General features: G+C 34.0%; 1 protein-coding gene across 10 annotated transcripts in view; it reads right to left on the reverse strand.

Annotated features, from left to right (window-relative positions):
* BLTP1 (bridge-like lipid transfer protein family member 1) overlaps nucleotides 1–22,956 on the reverse strand; it is a 195,274-nt gene that overhangs the window by 56,419 nt on the left and 115,899 nt on the right. For 9 of the 10 annotated variants that reach the window (XM_014784542.2, XM_087437664.1, XM_004426525.3 and 6 more), the window contains 8 exons: nucleotides 19,088–19,794; nucleotides 18,431–18,676; nucleotides 17,827–17,920; nucleotides 15,861–15,911; nucleotides 11,540–11,746; nucleotides 9,864–10,102; nucleotides 5,089–5,333; nucleotides 2,498–2,603 (listed from right to left, as the gene is read on the reverse strand). In XM_014784542.2, the coding sequence (XP_014640028.2) occupies nucleotides 2,498–2,603; nucleotides 5,089–5,333; nucleotides 9,864–10,102; nucleotides 11,540–11,746; nucleotides 15,861–15,911; nucleotides 17,827–17,920; nucleotides 18,431–18,676; nucleotides 19,088–19,794 (1,895 nt within the window). The remainder of the gene's footprint in view (nucleotides 1–2,497; nucleotides 2,604–5,088; nucleotides 5,334–9,863; nucleotides 10,103–11,539; nucleotides 11,747–15,860; nucleotides 15,912–17,826; nucleotides 17,921–18,430; nucleotides 18,677–19,087; nucleotides 19,795–22,956) is intronic. The other variant, XM_087437665.1, reaches the window with a different exon arrangement.

Here is a 22,956-nt window from a genome sequence, read left to right on the forward strand (position 1 = left end):
ATGTATTACACAATCATTTTAGTTTATAGAAATATCAGGGACACTATTATATTAGTCACATGAACTCCACAGTTTTCTACCTTGTTTTGAATTAAATATATACTTGGCCCAATTCTAAGGTAACCTCCTTATATGTTTCTCTCTAAGATGGCTATACATACTCAAAAATAGATCTCTTCTGTTTACTAGGTCTGTGCTTACCTACATCTTTCTGAAACCTAGGCAGTCCAAGAGCAATAAGATTATAAGAACTGATTCTTTGAAAAAGAATTTTCCTAACAAACTTGATGATTGTTGTGAACATGAGTATTCCCACACAACAGAAAATATCCTAAAGCTAAATGTAATATGAAAGAAAAGTATGAGGAAAAAAGTGTAAGAAATAAGGAAAATAATTATGAACATTATGGGATAATAGGGAAGCAATACCGAGATTAGAATACTAAGAAACTTGGCCACAGGGTTCAAAATATTCCCTCTCAATAATCTGTTTGTTCCCCGGTTTTGATAGGATGAACATCTGTGCTCCATGAGGCCCTGGGGCCAGCTAGGGTTCATGGCTCCCCCCAAGTCAGGAAGGAATGGTTCAGGGAGCAGACCCAGCCACTAAATTACTCCGGCATCATAATCTGATCTCTCTATCTTTCACAGTGATTAGCGAGTCTTCATGGTCAGAATATTCATTTCTAGTCTTCTTTTCCAGCTCATTCTTCATAGATCTAGGGATATACTTGTAATTTCTATCTTACTGCAATTCAAAGGTTAAAAAAAGCCTTTTCTCTTTCCTCAAAACCACTTTAAGGGCACTTACAGTGCCAGTTTGATACCAGGAACTCTACAATGCTAGCTTTTTACCATGAGAGATACAAGATTAGTTAATGTAAGAATTATTTATTTATGTATTTTGAGGAGATCAGCCCTGTGCTAACATCTGCCAATCCTCCTTTTTTTTTTTTTTTTTTTGCTGAGGAAGACCACTCCTGGGCTAACATCCATGCCCATCTTCCTCCACTTTACATGGGACGCTGCCACAGCATGGCTTGCCAAGCAGTGCGTCGGTGCGTGCCTGGGATCCGAACCGGCAAACCCTGGGCCGCCGCAGCGGAGCACACGCACTTAACCGCTTGTGCCACCGGGCCGGCCCCAAGAATTTATTTTTTAATTATACATATTCAGCAATAACAGTCTTGAAACTATTCTTTAGAACTCACAAAAATTTACCAGCTTGAAATATTCTTAACAATTTTCATACCATAGACAATGTTCTCATGTGATTTAACCAGGTAAATGGGCCACATCACAACTTGCATTATGTTCCCCAAGCAGAGGAACCTTCCGTAGCAGAAAGGATTTTTATTTCTTTCTTAATGGTTTGTATTCAACCATTTTCAGAAAAATTCCAACGTTACCAATTGACATATTTTTTTGACTTACCTTGTGAAATTCTACAGCTCTGATGGGCCTCTTCAATACGATCATTAAGTAGGTACCTGATCTCGGATGCAACCAGAACCAGCCCATGGGAACCAGGAAAATTTGTTGCTCACACAGCTGCTACATAATTTAATTCCCTAACCCAATGAGCTCTGTCTCCCCCTTTAGGGCTTTATCAAACACTCTTCACAAACTCTGCCTGCAGCTTCGCTACTTCTCCTTTTTGCCAAACTAGACTTCGTTTATAAGGTTTTGGATATGACTTCCTCTGCGAAGCCTTTTCTCCTTCCTTAGACTAGATGAGTTTCTCCTGTGACACAGACAGAGCACCCTGTTCTTGTTATTCACAGAACTCATAAAAATTGTAATTGAATACTTAGATACTTAATAAATTTATTAAATTAACGATCTATCAACATGGAGGAAATCCTCTTGATGCCAATTTATAGATGTGGCTTAACTATTATTTTAACATGATTATATTCATGGTGGAAATATTCAGCCTCAAGAATTATTATACACAGAATTATTATACTTGTTCTCCACCCTACTTCCTCTTAATACTTTATCTTGTGAATTAAAATCCAATTAAACTTTTTCTAATCAAACATGTATTTCCTGTTAAAATGTAAAACTGTGATTAAGAAGCTCAATTACAATCTATTCTTGAGGCACAGGAAAAATATATTAAGGGTTGCTAAAGACGATTTACCATGTAGCCAGCATATAGTACCATCTGGTATAGATTAAGGTGGAAATGTTAATACTGATCTAAATTTTGTCCCCAAATGAATAAGATTGGTTTGGTTAATAGACATACACTAAACTCCTTTGTGAAGTTGATGAATCGTAAATGTATATCTCACACACGACAAAAGTAATAAGCAAAAGAATCTGTAGGTGAGAGAGCCAGAAAAGGAACACATATTTTCAGGGAGTTATTCAACAATTATATCTAAATGATAGGATCAATACTCATACCATAGATACATGGACATCATGTAGCCAATGAGAATAAAAACCTACTATATATTCTATACTATAAGGTACCACATCATCTTACCAGACACTTTTTGTATTACTTCATTAACTTCTTTCATGAACACTTTCTGTACAAATACCAAGTGGTTTAGAAGATCAGTTGTGAGATTATGTTCAAAAGAACCAACCTGCCAAACAAAATCAGAGTATTAGATTAACACTACTGACTATATTAGTTTTAAATACATCTTTTGCTCACATAAGTAATACCAAACTCTGAGGAAAAACAAATATCTACATACTATTTGAAATCAATATACTGAAGAAAGGTTAAAAATATTCAGATTCTCCAATACTTTATTGGTCTGACATTATGGGCCATTCCTCAAAAAAAAAATTTTTTTTAAGTAACAGTAGCCAATAAGGTATGAGAAATCTTTTAAAACAAATTTAACTATGTAACCTGCTAATTTCAAAATTGAAATTTTGTCTAGAGTAATATTTATTTTTAATGACCACTGTTGTAGTGTTAGAACCATGGACAAGTATCATTATAAGTGAAAGTAAATTTATTTCCTCATTCAAATATGTATGGACCATTTACTTTGTGTACTGCATTAGGGGTTAATGACACAGCTGTGAATAAAAACAACAAAATTATGGCTCTCATGAGGCTTACATTTAAGTGAATTAGCAGATAAGATATACTCAATCAGTTTTAATATAATATATGACCTATGATTAGTATAAAGCATGAAATTTCTGGCAAGAGTTAGTTAATAAACAGATTAAATAGAAAGCAGGCCCTAGGGCCAGCCCAATTGGCATAGCGGTTAAGTTCACGTGCTCTGCTTTGTTGGACCAGGGTTTGCAGGTTTGGATCCTAGGCACGGACCTACACACCACTTATCAAGCCATGCTGTGGCGGTGTGCCATATATAATGTGGAGGAAGATGGCCACAAATGTTAGCTCAGCAACAATCTTCCTCAGCAAAAAGAGGAGGATTGGCAAGATTGGCAACAGATGTTAGCTCAGGGCCAATCTTCCTCAGCAAAAAAAGAAAAGAAAAGAAAGCAGGCCCTAATTGAAGTTGAGTATTATAGTAAAGATATACCGAAAAATCCTTGTGAGTAAGGCAAATGCTTCCACATTTGCCACTTTGATAGCAATCGTATTTTGATCAAAAATTAAGAGAGCAAAATTGATTTGGCAGTCTTCTTCAGTGAGAAGTCACAAAGTCTAAGCTGCACTGGGCACTTTTATTTTGTATATGGTACAAAATGGGCAAAAATGATTTTCACGTGTGTCTATTTTAGGCTGTAGTAAAATAGGCAACTCTCAGAGTGATGCAACTTCAGATTCTTTCAAATGTTTATAATTAAGTGCATTCTTAATAAATTTGGGATTGTGTTCTACCCCAATTACAAACTTTGTACATTTCTAATAGCTAATATTAGTAAGGAATTATGCCATATACTACATTACATTTATTTTATTTTCTGCCAAATGAAACATTAATAACAATATTGCTAACCTAGAGTTTGGGGCACTTATTTTTCAGAGTAGAAAGCACAAATGAAATAAGCTTTATAATCTACCTTTTACATAAATATTTGACTTCTAGAATCTTGTACACTTTTTTTGTACACTCATTTTTCACATACAGAAACCCAAACTCTTCGAAAGGTGCTGGGCAAACAGGGTCTAAAGAAGGTAAATCAGACAGAAGTATGTCCCCCATAGCTGTAATATTTCTAGCAAAGAACCCCAAGAGTGTTCTTATTAAATGCTTCAGATTCTAGAGAATAAAATTTATAAAACAAATAGTTGACAAATTGCTTTTTGATAAGGTTGCAATTGTTTCTAACAAACTGACAAAATAAGCTGAGAGACAGTACACTGTGTGGTCCCTGCATCTCTCCCTTGATAGGAGATTTAGGCAAAGTTATTTAATCTCACTCAGCTTCAATTTTCTACTATATAAAATTAGGATAATAACAGATGACTTGTTTATCACAAATCAAATGAAAAACATGTCTCCAAATGATTTTTAAACTTGTGACAGTTGTACAGATATAAAGTGAAAAAATAATGATGGAATCAGGTATGCTGGCTTTCAACTTCCCTTGGTAAAGAAATTAGTCTGTGAATGTGACTGTAATTATTTTACCTTCCTGCATGACCTTTAGACTGTTATTAATAATTATGTATACCTGGATGAATCATGTTACTTCTCCAAAGGCTCATTTCTTCATTATAAAATGAGAACAAATATATCTACCTCATAGGATTGATTTAAGGACTGTAGGAGTCAATGCTTATAAAGCACTTGAAAAACGTTAGACGCTATCAGCTTTTTATAATAAAATGAACCACGAAAATACTGCAGAGATGGATGTGAAACCCAGTGTAAGAAAATATGAATTCAAAGGTGACTAACACACACACACACACAGCATGTTTAAATAAAACTATAGGGAGAGAGAGAGAGATACATACATGTGTGCATGCACACACACACACACACACACACACCAGATTTGATATAGAATTCTGTAGGAATAAATGATTTAATGATTTGCTTAAAAGTTGGTATCACTGCATATTTTGGTATACCTAAAGCTTGAAGACTTCTCATTACAAAGAGTAAGAAAAATAAAAAATTAACTTACTTCTGCCACACAACGTAGATAATTTCCCTGTAAATAGTATCCTTGCTTAGAAGGCAGTTCATCTATACTCCACACCTGATCTGAATAACTATCATGCTCTTCCATTATATATTTCCCTGACATAGTGACAGGAGGAAGGTTGAGACTGGCAGAAGGAGGAATGGTTGACATATCTGTAGCAGAAACTTTTGAAGTAAAACGCAATCTGTGATTTGGCAGCTCAAATGTAAACCTGGTCTGTGCACCTGTAAGAAAACAGAAGAGTTACTTTTCATTTGTTCAGGTGCTCGTTCACTCATTCATTCCTTACTTTGTTCAAAAAATGGTGTCTAAGAAAAATGTATGCATATTCCAAAACCCATGTTGAAAGATATGGACAGGATATTTTAAATTTGCTTATCTTTCCTATCTTTAAATGTATGTATGGTTATTATAAAGAGTCAGTCAGTAAGTATTATTAAGCCAGCATGTATTTATTAAGCCTAGGAAGTGCCCAGCATTGTGTTAGGCACTGGAGAAACACCTGCAAACGTTCTTTATTTCATAGAAGGGAGAACAGAAAGAAATCGCCCTTATTACAGAAGAATTAAAACAAGAGAAATTAGTCAAGTTCAAAAAAAAAATTCCCAACCCACACAGTGCTTTTCCACAGAGAACAGTTAGCAGTTAACAACTTGTCTCCTCATCCCGGTTCAGTACGGAAGAAGACAGTGAAACTGTCAAATCAATTAAATTATACTTGCTGAAAACATTCACCAGGTATAAAATTATATAAACACATGTATCTATGACCTTAATAATTATTAATGGGACCATAAACCAAATAAGCATATGATATGAGTTTTAGTGTACTGTTGGCCCTAAACACTTAATCAACAATTTGGCACGTAGTTGTTCAAACAGTTATAAATACACAGCCCATACTATCATTCAGGCCATATTTCTTCAACTATTTATGAGAGTATTAAGGAGTAGCAGAAACCTTATTAAAATCAAGATCTATTATTGCCCATTACATATACCGTGTAATGTATATGCATGTGCTTCTCTCCAAAAAATCGACTGACATTATTCTGTACGTTACCAATTCTCTCCAAACATCATTAAATTTTGCCTATATACATATATATAAAATAATTTATTATATATTCCTAATGTTTACAATTGTGCCAGAAATAATCCTCTTTTTTCAAAATACTAATTAAAGATCACCTCCTATATGTCACATTCACTATACTCACTCACTATACAATAATGTTTATACTTGGAATGAGTTAGCCATACTCAGATAAATGCTCTCTTACCAACTGGGGCAACTGAGAATGGCCAGATAAGTCACTACTGCTCTGATCTCCTCTTACTCAGTAGTCCAACCAGGTTGACTCACTGATTATTGCTTGCAGGCTCCATGGGTGGGGAATGTCTATCACAAAAGCTACCACTACTATTACTACCACCAGCATCACCAAATGAAAATACCAAGATTGAAGTAATCCTAGGTCTCAGGTCATCTCTGCCACTAGTGCAGGCATTCTTTTACTATTTTTGTCCCTTTCCTTCATTTCAAGAAGAACTATGTGTTCTTACCAATCTGGATATTTGACAATACGTTTACTTTGTTCCTAATTATTTATTTCTTCCTAGTTCTAAACTGCCTATTTGGCTTTTTACTTGCTGCTTCTGTTGACTCTTGTATTTCATGGATGACCTGAATAAATAAACACAGTGCTTCTATTTTCAGTAACAAAAAGATCGAGATGTTCTGGGGCCAGCCCAGTGGTGTAGTGGTTAACTTCGTGTGCTCTACTTCAGCAGCCTGGGGTTCACAGGTTCGGATCCCCGGCATGGACATACACATTGCTCATCAAGCCATGCTGTGGTGGCATCCCACATGCAAAATAGAGGAAGACTGGCAACAGATGTTAGCTCAGGGCCAATCTTTCTCACCAGAAAAAAACAAAAGATCTAGATGTTCAGAAAAATCCCTCAATAAAGAAAACCTAAAATGCTAGGGGTAGAAATAAATACATACACATAGTATATAAATATATTCATGTATGTATGTATTTATATATATGTATATATTTGTGTGTTTTTTTAATTACTAATGTAATTTACCATGTTAACAGAATAAAGGAGAAAAAACATTTTAATTTCAATAGATGCAGAAAAAAGTATCTGATAATATTCACCAACTATTCTTCATATAAATTCTTAGCACACTAGGAATAGAAGTAAATTTTCTTAATCTGATAAAGGCAACCTAGTAAAATCCTACAGCAAATATCATATTCACTGGAGAAATATTGATTCCCTTTAAAATAGGAGTAAGAAAAGGATGCCTACAAAACCCCTTTTATTGAATATTGTAGCAGAAGTATAATAAGGCAAGAAAAAGAAATAAAAAAACAAAGACTGGAAACGAAGAAACAAAAGTATTATTTGCATATGATATGAATATCTACTTAGGAAATTCCAAAGAATCTTATTAGCAATAATAAAATAGTTTAATATGATTGCTGAGTGTAAGATTAACACAAGAGGATCAAGAGCATTTGTACATACTACCACCAAACAGTTCAGAAAATGCCATTTTACAAAATACACCATTTGTAATCACCACCACCACTACAACATAAGGTACCTAGGTATCTAAGTAAATAAATATAGCTTGTAAATGATGCACAAAAGCCTTAAGTAGAAAAATTTTAAACTTTGTAGAAAAACATTAAAGAAGACCTAAAGAGACAGAGAAATAGACAAATTCAGGAATAGGAAGATTAAATGTTACAACAATTCTCAACATCAATATTAACAATTCTCCCCAAGTAAATCTATGGTTTCCATTAAATTCTTATAAAAATCCAAATAGGCTTTTCCAGGGAACTTGACAAAGTGATTCTAAAATGTCTATGAAGGAGCAAAGAACCAAAAATAACCAGGACAACTCCCAAAAAAGGAAAAGTCAGGCAGCAATATGATACCAGTGCAAATAGGCCAATGAAGCATAACAGAGAACCCTGAAATAGATCCCAATACATAAACACTTAATAGATGACAAAAGTGGATTATGTACAACTGAAAAAAAAGATTAGTCAATAAATGATGCTGAGATAATTGGTTATTATCAAATTAAAAAAAATAATTCCATATAGATTAAGAACTTAAATATGAAAAGCAAAACTTCAAAACATTTAACAGAAAATATAAGAGAATATCTTGATGATCCTAGGAAGAGAAGGATTTCTTTAAGACATAAAAATATACATCACACAGGAAAATACTGGTAAATTCAATTACATTAAAATTAAGAATATCTGTTGATCAAAAGACAACTGAAAGTGAAATAAGCCTCTAACTAGGTGACAATATATGTTAAACATATAACATAAGAAGTTTAATATACAAAATATACAAACAATTCCCGTGAACCAAGAGAAATACAAATGACTCAATGGTAAAATGGGCGAAAAACAAACAAACAAGAACCATCAACAGAAGTTTCATATAAGAAAACATATAAGGACCTCTTAATCATATAAAAAATTCAGCTTCATTAGTAATTATAGAAATATAAATTAAAACCACAATGAGATATCATACTACATTTACCAGACAAGCAAAAATTTAAAAGTTAGGTAATAACAAGTGTTGACAAGGATGTGGAACAAGGGAACTCTCGTGAATTCTGGTGGGCACAGACAGTTTTGCACTTCTAGTAAAACTGAAGATGCCTTTACCCTACAGTCTAGCTGTGCCACTCCTAAGGAAATACCTGTGAGAAATTCTTGCACATATACACCAGGAAATGTGTACAAGAACGACAGTAATGGCAAAAAAGTAAAATGAGCCAAAGGTCCATCAAGAGAAGAATGGATAAATAAATTGTGATATAATCACCTAGTGGACTACTATATTTCAGTGAAAAATGAAGGAACCATAGATACATGAATGAACGTAGATGGAATCTCAAACGAAATGTACATCAAAAAAATTCCAAGTTAAAAACTGTTAGTGGGATTCTATATAAATAAAGTTAGAAACAGGCAACAGCAAACTTGAAGTGATTTATGAGCATATACAGATGTGGTAAGACTATAAAGAAAAGCAAAGGAATGGGTAACAAAACTCATGTGAGTAGTTCTTCCCCAGCAGTCCTGGGAAATATTACCTGGGAGTGATTATTCCTTGAAGGAGCCTTCAAAGTGCTGGTAATGTTCTAACTCTTAGGTTGTGTAATGAGTTGGTGAGTTCACAATTCTTTATTATTCTTTAAACTGCATGTATACAATTTACACACTTCTGTATATATGATACATTTCAGAATAAAAATACAACAGCAAAGAATTTTTGGATAGCACATATAAGGATCACAAAATCTTATAGAAGTAGCTGTTTTGAAGAAGTCACATGACCTCTGATTTGAGCTAAATGCACCCAGAGTGAAAATAAACCAAGTTATTCAGGCTATAAGGACCTAACAGATGTAGAAATTTATTCAACTTGAGTTTAAATTGGAGAAATGACCTCAATAGTTGAATACCTTTAAAGAGTATAAATGAAAGCAGGGTCCATGCTGGTCATTCAAGGAGGTTTATCAATATTTTTTACTTGACTGAAGACCATCATTAATGAAATTTACAAGTGTTATGATTAAAATTATTTAAATTTTCATATAGTATCTATAAAACCAAATTTACCTTTTCATCAAAATATTACTAATGTCTCCAACCAATAACAAATTTTAAAAGACTGAATTCAAAATTCAATGTTACCTGTCATTCCATGACTTCTCATTCTTCCCATCTTGTATTCTGCTTTCAGAGATGGTAAAAGCGCTGCTCCAATGGCTATACCATCTAACATGGCACTGAATTTAAGAACAATTGGCTTCTTTTCTAAGCCTTCTGGTAGCTGAGGAAATTCATTTGTTTCAACAGGAGTTTGATTAACACTTGTTGGGGTTTTTTCAGAAGGTAGGGGGGTTGCAATATCTTCTTTTACAGACTGTGGGCTATAAAGCAAAAAAGGTAATTTAAAAAAGACACAATTAGAACAGCTACCATTTTATTGTATAAAATTATTCGAGTTCTCAATGAAAAACAGCAAAAATATACTGTCAACAGATGCTTTCTTTCTAATACCAGATCATATTAAGACTTCCTAAAAACAGCCATGGAAAAATGGTGATCTAGAAAAATAAAAATGAAGAAGTAATAACAATATAAACCGGAATGTTATATGCCAAGGCCATTCATATCATTAATGTGAAACTGGAGTTTAAACTCAGGTTTGTCTGATTCCAAATTCCATTCCTTTAACCATTATGCACTCCACTGTTGATTATAATACAATTACTACTATTGTCACTACTATTACTACCACTATTAACAATAATAACAACACCAACAATGACAATAATTACCTGAGTGCTTACTATGTGCCAGGTACTATTCTTAGTGCTTTGTGTGTTTTATACCATTTATTCATTTATCTCACAAAACCCTCTGAGTAGATACTATCATCTCTGCTTTGCAAATGAGGAAGCATAGCTGGAAAGTGGTGAAACCAGGATTTAAACTCAGTCACAGCCTGACTCCAGAGTCTGATTTTTTAACTACTACATTTCACTGCCAATATATTATAATAAGGAAAAATTCCTTAGAGTTATTTTAAAACTAAGGCTCATGTACACATTCTGGATTCCACATTCCATTGACGGGAGAAAGATATTTAAATTATTACTACTTGGGCAACTTCAAACTTGAATTAATATTACATAAGAATTAAAGATAATAAACAATTGTAAAAAACACTACTTTAGGATACGGTCAAAAGACACAAATGTTTTTCTACCGTATAGCATAGGAAAAAAGAAATATAGCAAGACAAATTTTTTACCGTTTACTTATCATATTTGTATTAGTTATTCATTAGTTACAGCTTTGGAGACCAGGAATAAAGCTCAGCAATGCAGACCCATGAACAAGGGCAACAGACACAGGGAATAAAGGTTAATGTGCAAAGGTCCAATAATTTCATATAGAGGACAGCACAAAACCATGTGTGGGACATAAATGGCCACTGCAATTTTTTAAACCTATGCAGTCAAAAATTTCAGTGAGTTCAAAGGACAAAAATATTGACTGATACAGTCCTAGAATTTGTCAGTTTGCTTTTCATTAGTATCTCTTATGATGTCCACAAATCTCTAGGATCTGTTAAGCTTTACTGATGCAACATGGAACACTGACAATTGCGTTTGTGACACAGTACTTTAATAATATCCAATGATTCTCCCACGATCATGTTTGGCTATTTTCCACCTGCCCCACTGTCCACAATGGTCAATACTTAGATGTAACTCTGTCTTCCTCCAAACTATTGTTAACACAGCAAAGAATGACCTGAAGTATTATACAGAATCACAGAACTTGAAGGAATAACTTACACTGTAGAAGGTTGTCTGATGAGGTCTGAGATCTGCTTAGACAACTGGTGAGAACTTCGAACCATCATGCTATGTAAGGTGGCAGGGTGCTGGGGAATGTTGATGCTGATAGCTCCTACTTTGAACACAGCAGCATTGTTGGTCTTTAACCCTCTCTGGGCACTGTAGAGGGCTTGGGACTTGGCAATACTACATTTCACTACAGTTCTATTAATAGAGAAGGAGGACTATTAAAATATAGCCAATTAAAGAGAAATTTTGAAAAAGTATTTTGAGAGCAAGACAATGCTTTTAAATCACTCAATGAACTAAACGACTTAAGGTTTTTCATGTTTAAATCATATATTGAAGAAATAATGTTTTCTAAAAATACTGAAATACATTTATTTTATAGTTTGCACCAAATATTCTATTTCTTTGATAAAGAGTTTACAGAAGAAAATATATATGTGCTCATATGTAGGTAAAAGCATGAATACTGACATACTACATACACACAACACACAAAATTCCATTTTGACTTTTTTCCCCATTCAGAATTCCTCTTTTCTTCTCCAACTTATTTTAGGGATCCATATAACCACTAAGAAAGCATAGATGCTAAATATAAAAAGAAAAAAATACACACTATACTTCTTAAAATCTAATCAGTCAAAGAAACTGATCCAACAATCATCTAATATGTTAAAAGAAATTAACAGGAAGGAAGAAATTTAACTTCTATTTTCTATTTCTCTTTCTTTTTTTTTTTGTGAGGAAGATTAGCCCTGAGCTAACATCCGATGCCAATCCTCCTCTTTTTGCCGAGGAAGATTGGCCCTGGGCTGACATCTGTGCCCATCTTACTCTACTTTATATGGGACGCCGCCACAGCATGGCTTGACAAGCAGTCTGTCGGTGTGTGCCCGGGATCCGAACCTAGGAACCCCGGGGCCGCTGAAGCGGAGCAGGCGCACTTCACTGCTATGCCACCGGGCCGGCCCCACTGTTTTTCATTTTTAATGAGTAAGAAAGAAATGACAGAAGTCCAATTCATGATGAGTAATTACTACTTAGTTAAAAATTAGCTTTACTGATACAAAAATAAAACAGAGTTACTATCTTTCTTGATTTCCTGTTCTCTTTCCAGTGCTTAGAACAGTGCCTTAAACATGGTAGGCACTCACTGAATTTTGTGAAATGAATGAGCAGAAAGAAGTACAGCAGAAAAATGACTCTCAACCTTATAACTGTGGAATTCCACAGATAACACATAATAGGTCATATATGTAGAAGCCATGATGAAGCAGTCTTTGACATAGACAATGGACAGGTTCATGTCCATGAACTGCACCATTAAAGGGCCAGATAGTAAAAGGATAGCTTCTGACATAAATTTACCTTTCAAATTGGCAAAGGATTCTTGTTAACAAATAGATCTAGCAAAACACACAAAATGCTAATTTCATATTAACGACACACCAGTTCATATACATTTATCTCCACTTAGGCTGCAGAGGATTCACCAAGAATTTATTTATAGTCAAGGATCTAAAGAATCATTTCATTACATTTAACTTCTATTAGAATAAACCTGGAGAAGCATAACAGTGGCTCTATCAGAGGTCTTGATTATTTACAAACAGTGAAATCCAGGTATTACATATAAATTCAAAAATGATTACTAGAGAACTATATTGCTTTCTTCTATAAAAGCAACTATTTCTCAGAGACTATTGCTGACCAGAAAAAGAAAAAAGTATTCTATGGAACTGGTCTAGCCAGTATGAGGGTAGTTTCTGGGATGTTGACTAGTTACTGAATTTTGAATCTTTTCTTAAATGTTATAATAAATAAAGCTACTGTTTATCATCAATGAGATTTCATTTTAAATTCAATTTCAAAATGAGCCAGAACACATTTAGATGGTGCTAAAATGCAAATGGCTTTCTACTTGTAAACAGCATCTATCTATTGAATGAAACTAAATGTACATTCACAAAGACATCTGTCTTTTTATCATGACAGACAAGAAATTCTATACCTATTTCACTGTTTTACTTTTATAATCCATAGAAGTCCGCTTGACTATCACGTCACACAATACTGGATTTTTCAATTATATACCAAAAGTCAGAATGGAAAGCTAATGGGGCTGATTGCTCTCCTATTGTAAATCCTATTGTGTTATTTCCAGTGGGAATTTTGATGTTAAGGATTCTCAGGAGATCTGTGTTGCCCAACTCCAGAGGGCCCCATTCACACCGGAGTCTATGTAAATGATGCCCACCACTACAATGTGAGTGGTGTTCCTTGGAGTAGGACAACATGGTGGTCTTATACTGATCAAACTGAACCAGAAACTGCAGAGGATGTCTGATTAACTCTTGTCAAACTGCAAGTGTTAAAGATGTCAGGAGACCCAGGATGAGGAATTAAACAGTTTACAAGCTGCCAATATGAGTTATCTATTCATAATTTTAATTCTTAAAGAAAGTTGCCACTTAATCTAGGTCATACAACATGTAGTATACATAAAACTTTTACACAAGAAAAGTGGTCAAAATCTCTCTAAAGACTCTACAAACTTGTTGCACACCAGGCATGTAGAAGGTTCATGGCAAGTGACCAAGAAGTCTGGTTAAAGAATTCACTGACAGTGGTGGTCTACTTCACAAGGTTCCGCTAGATATACTGTGAGCCTCAGTTACAATGACCACAGAGCCTAATCAGGCAAGGACTTTTTCCCATCTTCTTTCACTTCCTCTGTGCAGGCAATAGGGCCTTAAAGGAACGCCAGCCATCCTTGCCCATGCAACAAGCTGAGTGAATGATTTGAGGATTTGCTTTGGGGCCTCATTATCTCTACTCTATGTCTACCCCGACCCCACTACTTGAGCATGCAGGTCCAAACTTTAGAGGCAGGGAGAGGAAGAGACTAATTCATGCACCCTGACTTATGCTGCCTGCCTCAATTCAGTTTTGCCTGAAAAATCTCTGCAATGGGGCGGGGGGGAGTGATGTGATCACACATTATTTAGTCAGCTATTAAAAATCAGTGGAACTTTCTTTCTCATTTGGCAATTGTGCCTTACATGTTCACTCTTTCTCAGCAGGAAACCCTAAACAAGGAGAGAAGTGGCGGATAAGTGGTATCATGACAGGGACCACCTCTCATTTGCTTACTGTCACATCTCTGAAGACTAACACAATCCCAGGCCAAAATATGTAACCTAATAATTGTTGAATGGATTAAAATGAGATGTTTAGCCATTAAAAAGCATTCCCTCTAAGGTCATACAGTACTGATTTCTTCATTATACATCCAGAGAACTCAGTCCTAAGAAAAAAAGAAACAATAATTCTTCTCTAGCTACTATGACTACTAAAGTGGAATTAGATATTTTTTCTATATACCTGTTAAGTGACACTAATACAGAAGAGTAATTCCAGAAAATAGTCATTTCTCTAATTTAATATTAGTGCACTTATACTTTTTTAGTACTTCCAGTTCGCTGATGAAGTGATATAGATCACAGATAATACCAACAAAGGGCTGTTAACTGCTGATATTAGTCTATGCCCTGTTATCAATATAGAATGAAACAAATCTCACCAAGTATAATAATCTCACCAGTATGGAACATTATATACTGATTCATCTATTTATGAAGCATATTCAAAGTTTATAGAAAATGTCCAAAGAAATAACCAGTGTTAAGTAACATATTAATTTGTCATGGTCATAAGACTCATGTGATGAATATTTAAACACAGCACTCAGTAAAGCTCACTACTACAAAATATCAGATATACATGGGTCAAATTAAGCCACTCAAAATATAAAAGTACATATAGTAAAAGCCATACATAAAATCTGTCCACAGAACAGTAAACTATCCCTATCTTAAAAAGAGAATTATAAGGTTGAGATGTGTAGATATTTTCATACATTAGTGTTTTAATGATTATTTTTGCAATTAGTGAAAACTTGCAAAGTGAAATTTTTTTAGCTATTATCACATGAAACATTAACAAAGACCTGTGATAATATAAATTTTAACAGTAACCTGTCTAAAAAAGGCCCAAGCAACACATAACTATAGTGTTATAATCTTTCAGCAACAAAACAAGGTATAAATTAGCAAAAAGATAGCCCTTACCTGTGTGTTTTCCTTGAATAGCAGTAAGCTTTAGTCTATAAAATGGTCTATATTAAAACTACAAAATAATAACTAACTACATACATTCACAGACAGGCAGACAATCTAAATATTTATCTTTCAAAACTATTCAATACTATGTTAATCACAAAGCCATGAAAAAGAATAACATAACATACAGAAACTCTTGTTTGGCTGTGCTTGTAGGAGATGTAGGAAAGTCCTCCAGTCTACAGATGAAGATTCAAGAGGAAAGCAGGAAAACAAAAGGAAGCAAACAAACATTCACGCATAAATTAGTTACAATATGACCAATCATCTGGAAAGCTTTTCTATTTCCCACTTTTAAAATTTTCCCTCAAAGAAGCTTTTCAACTACTTTTTTAGTTTCATTTCTGCTTAATTGAAATTGGAAACGGAAAGCCAAAGAATAAACCCAGAAAGTCTTAACACTACTAGAATTTGGCAGTGAGTAATTAATAACTCTTATTTTTCAAGCAAAAAAGTTAAGGGATCTTTACTTAGGTTTAAAAAAAAGAAGTGATAAACATCAACTATATAATAATTTTTTAAAAATCTGTCCTAAACTTCTATATTTTGCAAATGTAGAGACTATTTGAAGCCCTTCTCCTAAGAGAGAATAAATAATGGAGATAACAGTAGGCTAGAGTAAATAAAACATATAGGATATCTAAAGAAATTTGTTTTACTTTCTGAATAGGTTAAAGTGACCATGGTACTTTAAATTTAGAGTCAACAAAAGAATCATGGAACCCAAGATGACTTTCTGCAGAAGCATCACAGTGAGGTGGAAGGAGTATAGGTTACCCATCTCTTCTTCTTGACTGAATGATTTTAAGCATTTTAGGCAAACACTTTGATCTTTCTGAATCTCAACTTATTGTTCTGTAAAGTGGGGATAAAATCACTCCCATTCACAGGATTATCGTAAAGATTAATTAAAATAATCTATGTGAGGGTCCTGGCCGACAGTAGATACTTAAGTTGTAATTACTACGTAATCCTCCTTCTTCCATCATGAATGATCAGAAAACATCTTGTCTCTCACAACTACTGGAATTTCCTGGACTTTCAAAATGCAGTATGGACCATTTAGGCAGCTATAATAAAATACACTCTCTTTGGTTCTAGACTTTCAGGTCCAAACACCCCAGCAAGACTTAAACATCCGTTTCAAGAAATGTTCCCCAAGACAGCTATCACATTATCCACGTTTAAAATATTATGAATAGACCTATAACTAGTCAATCTATGACTAATATTTAATTTTTATAATGCTGAACCAAATCCTCTATTTAGTCAATATTTAGCACGATGGATGCTTGATAGGACGATAGTAGGACATGAACTAGTTGTAATATTAAGAAAGAGCAAATTCTCAAAATCTGATCTAAACACATTTTGTAGTTACAACATAAAACTGCTCCACTGAAAGGAAATTAGGAATGAAGGTATATAATCCCAAGTGTATGAACAAAGTCAGTGGTTAAAATGTATTGATATTAGGTTAGTGATCTGAACAGCATGTATAAAGGTAATCATTATCAAAGCCATTTTGAACAGATCCAAGAATAGAACTTATAAGGAAAAGACAGCAGCAAAGAGTCAGACGAAAGGTGATATGGTATGGTATACACTATAAAAAATTTACCTATATGTTGGAAGGGTCTCATAGGCTTTATAGTTAAATTATTTAAGCAAAAATGGCAAGAGAAAGTTTTGAAATCCAGCATGAATATGGGTAATGATTACTTAACATAAAATCAAGAGTCCATATTCTTTGACTATAATTTTGTTTTACTTAACTATTTGAATTTTTGAGCTTTTGCATCTTATATGTTTAACTGAAATTTGCGCTGCAATCATTTTTCTCGTTATACAATCTTACAACGTACCGGGAGTCAGTTTTTAAGGGGCAGAAGAGGTGGTAAACCAATTTTAGAAAGGAAAAAAATCATTTTTCTGAAAACATTTCATATGGTGATATTCTTAATGACAGTCAGAATCACAGTATCTGGGAAACCTCAAAACTTAGAAGGTATGGGATTCATCCAAAGAATTTTAAGTTTCCTTTAAAACTATAACAAACAAGTTTAAGAAAATGGTAAAAATCAACACACTTACTGTATATTTGGTGTAATCCCTTCAAGCAGTACAATATTAACCCCACCAATGTGAGCAGTGGCACACGTCTCAGTCATCTTTTGATGTAAAACATCTTAAATGTGAGAAAAAATAATTATATGAATCCTGGAAATATGATAATTGCACTTCATATTAAAATTGCATTTTATTCATAATACATTCAGTGACAAAAGATAATTTTAAAGTTATGATAAAATTTAAATTATTTAAGAACTACTTTTTAAAAAATTTCCTTGAAGTTTTTTATTTCTATGTATTCATATATACATGTATATTATATGTCAAAATTGGAATAATGCTAAATATAGTTTAAAATGCCATTCGTGCATTAAAGAACCTAATGGCAAAAGAGATAGCCTAATGACATTTTAAATCTCAGAAGTAATACGAGTGCAGAACACTTGGAAAACTTTAAAAAACAAAAAGAAGAACAACAAAAAGAAACTACATAAGCCAGCACTCTTGATCCATATAAATGGGAAGTTCCATTTTCTGAAGAAAAATTGCCAAGCAGGAATTTTTGAGGACATGATATTGGCTTTCTTCAGAAAAGCAGCACTATAGTATTAGACCATCGTCATACCTTTCATTTTTTCCTTAAGTGTAAAACTGCCATGGATCCTCTTCAGTTCTGATTCCATAGTTAGCCCACCAATGTCTGCCTCCAGGTGTGTGCGGTTCACCATGCCAATCCCAAATACTATTAGAGTCACATGCTGAGGTTCAGAAGTTACCAAGCTACGTTTCCTCTGTGTCTTAGTCAGACTGTTACTATCTTGTTCATTCTCAAACACAACTTTACACGTTGGCTCTGTAGGGCTCCGAACTCCTTTAGAAGTAAATGGAAATATATGGTTTTAGATTTGAACATCATCTTACCTTTCTTTCCCTCACATTCCAAACCGGCCTTCTTTCTCCTCTTCCCCACCAAAACAATTTTTTAAAATTTTCTACATTTTCCCATGGTCGTATTGAAAGTAAACAGTAGAGTAAGACATGTGAAAGCAGGTCTGTCTGAATTCTTTAAGAGCATACTGTGTAAGGGTTAGGAAGGATGGGAAATGGGGTGGCAGAATATTTGACTGCCGTTACCATTTTCTCTCCTTGGGTGATTAACAATTTCTTTGCATTTCAATTATCCACTTAAAACATGAAGAAAACATGATGAACAATCTGCTGTCTTTTTTAGTATTACTGATTTTCTAAACAGAAATTCTAAAAATACAAAAATACCCATTACCGGCTGGTCCAAATGTTTCTGAAGATTTTTCCAATATTCCTGTTGGATCAGAGATGAGTGAATAAAAGTTAAGCAATTTATACATATTCTGCCAGCACTCAGCTGAAGGCTCACTTTGTTCTGACACTGTAATTGAATCAGAGTCATCCATATGAATGGTCATATGATCCACTACATCTTTTGAACCTTTCCTAGACACTTTTGAAGTTCTTCTTTCAGATCTTCCTAAGGAATTTTTGTTTCGAGATTCCTTTTTGTTATTGTCATTATTGGTCCGTTTGTTCTTTGCATTATTTACTCTATTGCCGCCATTAAGACTTCCTCTAGAACTGCGGCTGAAGTCAGATGAGCGAAAATCCCGATGTTTTCTGGTTTTGAAGGTAGGTGTTGGGGAAGCTGATCCAGCTGTATATCTGCTAAGTTTAATATCAGTCTGAGTGGCTTTGATGTCATCTATCATTGTACTAAATTGATGAATAAGACGAACTAAAGCCATATCTACATGCTGGCTTATTGACTGACAGGAAATAGTGAAGTTGCAGTGAAAGGTATTGTAATAACGCTTGTTGAGATCATGAAAAGAAAGAGCACTGGTAGAGTTCTGAGGGGTGCACACTGACTTTTCCATTACAACAGCACTGATGCTAAAGGTTTCCAACATTAATGCTGGTTTGAACTCAAGTGGAGGAAGATTCACATGGCCTTGCCTAAAAATGTGGGGAAAAAAAAGAAAATGACAAAGTTTTACTTCCTTTTTTCCAGAACAGCACAATCTTTATGAATTTATTAGCAAAATAATCTCCAAGGTGAAATATGTTATAAGCCATTTAAGTAATTTTAAGCAAGAGATCAAGTAGACTGTCTTTTCACTTAACCAGCCTTTTGTAAGTCGGAAGCTGGGCCTTAAGTCTCCCTCCTTGATCTTACTCTAGAACTGACTAGTCAAAATCAGACTTATGTTAATGATTTCAGTGAAGTGAAATTTCCCACTGCCATCCAACGGTACACCCCGATGGTACCGGAATTTAAAGCCAATTATTCAATTAAGATACCTCTCTTAACAGTCCTCTCCCCCTCTGTCAAATACACGGTTTATATATTTGATTTCATCGCATTTTATATAATTTTATTTGCTATTTGAAATGAAACCCTGCTGGTACACTTTGCAAATCTGAAAGTGGTGAGGAAAGCAATTGAAACAAATCTGAGAAATGCACACAAAAAAACTTAAAACCTTTATAAAAATTATTTCAGCAAATCCTCCTGGTGATCTAAAAAGTTTCATGTAGGAATATTAGAGTCAATTTTAATATTAAAAAGCCAAAAATGCTTCAGATTTCCATAAACCAACTACCAATAACAATAAACCTCAAGCACCAAAACTGTAAAAAGCTATTTTTTTTCCGCTCTTCTTCCATGTACAATATGAATGTGTAGCCATACAGGTCAATCAAACATAGGATTTTTTTTCTATTGAAAAAAAAAACAGTAGCTGCTTTGATGTTCTCAATTTAACTTAAAAAACTGGTAATTAGAGAACAATAATTCCTTAACGAATACTGCATTACTCATTTAATAAGAAAAAATCTCACTTTGTTGTGTAATTCATGAAAATGTACAAGCTCACAGGAAGCCTACATTCAATGCTAAGCTTGTGGTCAGATAAGGAAAAACTGGATTTTGAGAATTAGAACACGTAGGAGAGAAAGGACTCAAAATCCACAAACGCAAAAACAAGAATTGAGAAGATGTAAGGGAGGCAAAAAAGTCTTAAAGAGAGGAGAGTCAAGTAAAAGGGGGAAAAATGTGGGTATATAATGAAGGAGTCATTTAAGCAAAAGCAGCCAGACATGTGAAGGGCTGGCATGAGCACTCTAGAGCCAGAGTTAAAATTAAAATTTTAAATTATTTATTAAGTCTCTAATATGTTCAACTGTCTTGACTGGAGATAGCAAAAATATTAGGAAACTAATATTTATGAGAACCTATGCTAAATGATTTAATAATTATCCTGGCTTTACCGTCTAGAAGAGTTACATGTATTTATACAAGAAACTATAACCCAATAGTAACAAACAATAATTAACAGAATGAACAATATGCTACAAAAAAAGCCCAGACAAGATTGAAATTAATGACCACGAAAAGGGTACTGTGACAGAAGTCTCCAAATAAATAAGAGTTAAGGTAGAATTACAGGAGATCTGAGAAATAAAAGCTAATCATGGGTTAGCAGTAGGAATGTAGAACATTCAGAGCTAGTGTGATAGTAGAAAAATTAAAAAGAACGTTAAGTTTGGCTAGATCAAAGGCAGTTAGTTCAAAGTCACTCAAAGAACATCTCTGGGAACATAAGAAGGGAAGTGTAGTCAGATGAAGGTCTAGTCTGTGGCAGTATTATATGGTATTTAGTAGGCCAATAAGTAGGCGTTAACTATAATCATACACACACACACACACACACACACACACACACACACACATGCATATATATAATCTAATTGTGTATAAACTAATTATATATGATACATACAATATATGTGTATATATAGTGCATACACATGTACACTATATGTGTGCATGTACATATATACACATTATATATATTATTTTTTATATACACTTAAATGAAAGTTGGCTACTGCAAATAGAAATACAACTTCAACTCAGGGCTGCTAACTCTAATCAAGGAGTCTAAGTAGGTACTAATGTTTTGGTATCTGGATTTGATGATTCCAATGTGAACAGATTTCAATTACCATGGTTTAGTTAAATAACACCAGCCTTCAACAACATGGTTCAAATTTTTAACTAAAATTTAACTGTAAATAACTGCATAAAGTACAAACTTGCTGCTAGCTCTTCAGTCCACAAATCACTATGTAAATAACAGATGTACATCATAATCATTGACCAATCACACCACTTCTGTCAAAATATGTCAGTGATTGGTCACTGCACATTTGTTATTCATTTCCTGCATAGACAGTAAAGCATATAGTTGTGTTGCCTCCTTGTGATAAACCCACATGATATTTTACAAAAATGGAAAATCAAAAGAGGGAAATGGACAGCAAAGATGAAAATGCAGCAACCAAACAAAAAATGATAATGCTGGTAGTGAAATTCAATTAAACATAATTGGAGTTATAGAAGAAATAGCTGACCATAGAAATGTTGACACTTCTGCTGTTTTAGAAACTCTACATATGCAACCGGAGGAACTCAGTGAAGGCAAACTTATTGGCATAAAGAGGAAAGTGTCTGTGGCAAAAAGGATGAAGATATCCCAGAGGAAGTGATACTGGCAAGAAACGTCATAGTAAAAGGAACTTGTTAAGATATTTCATGACATTGAAAACGCAAAGGATAAAATGTTGGAAACTGATCAATACTTAGGACGGAGTATGACATTTTACCAAGGCACAGAAAAGATGCTCATTCTGTATTGTGAGTTACGTGATAAGAAGCCAAAGACTATTCAACTACCCTTTGATGAGTTTTTTAGAAAGAAATAAAACGTTTTAATTCTCAATGTTTCTAATGCTTTAAATTACAATATACTAAATACTAGTTTTACTATATTTTTCATTTCCCTAAACATTTATAATAAACAGTGAGAGAGTTTTTAATGTTTTGACAAACATTTTTCAAGGTCACAAAATAAAAGTAATTTCCCCCACGAATCTTAATTATCATTAGGGTCACTTTGCAGTGTTTCAGCTTGCACAGTCACTCTTATAGGGCCACACAATTGTGAAAAGCAAAGACTGTCTTATATTTAATAGAAAAGACAAGGCAGTTGTCATGTTCCTATGTCATTAGCAAATCCTCAGATATTTAATGCCCTGAAACAAAATTTTAAAAAG

Source organism: Ceratotherium simum, chromosome 12 (genome assembly GCF_057802395.1).
Source record: "Ceratotherium simum simum isolate JZ-2026a chromosome 12, ASM5780239v1, whole genome shotgun sequence".
Taxonomy (NCBI): domain Eukaryota; kingdom Metazoa; phylum Chordata; class Mammalia; order Perissodactyla; family Rhinocerotidae; genus Ceratotherium; species Ceratotherium simum.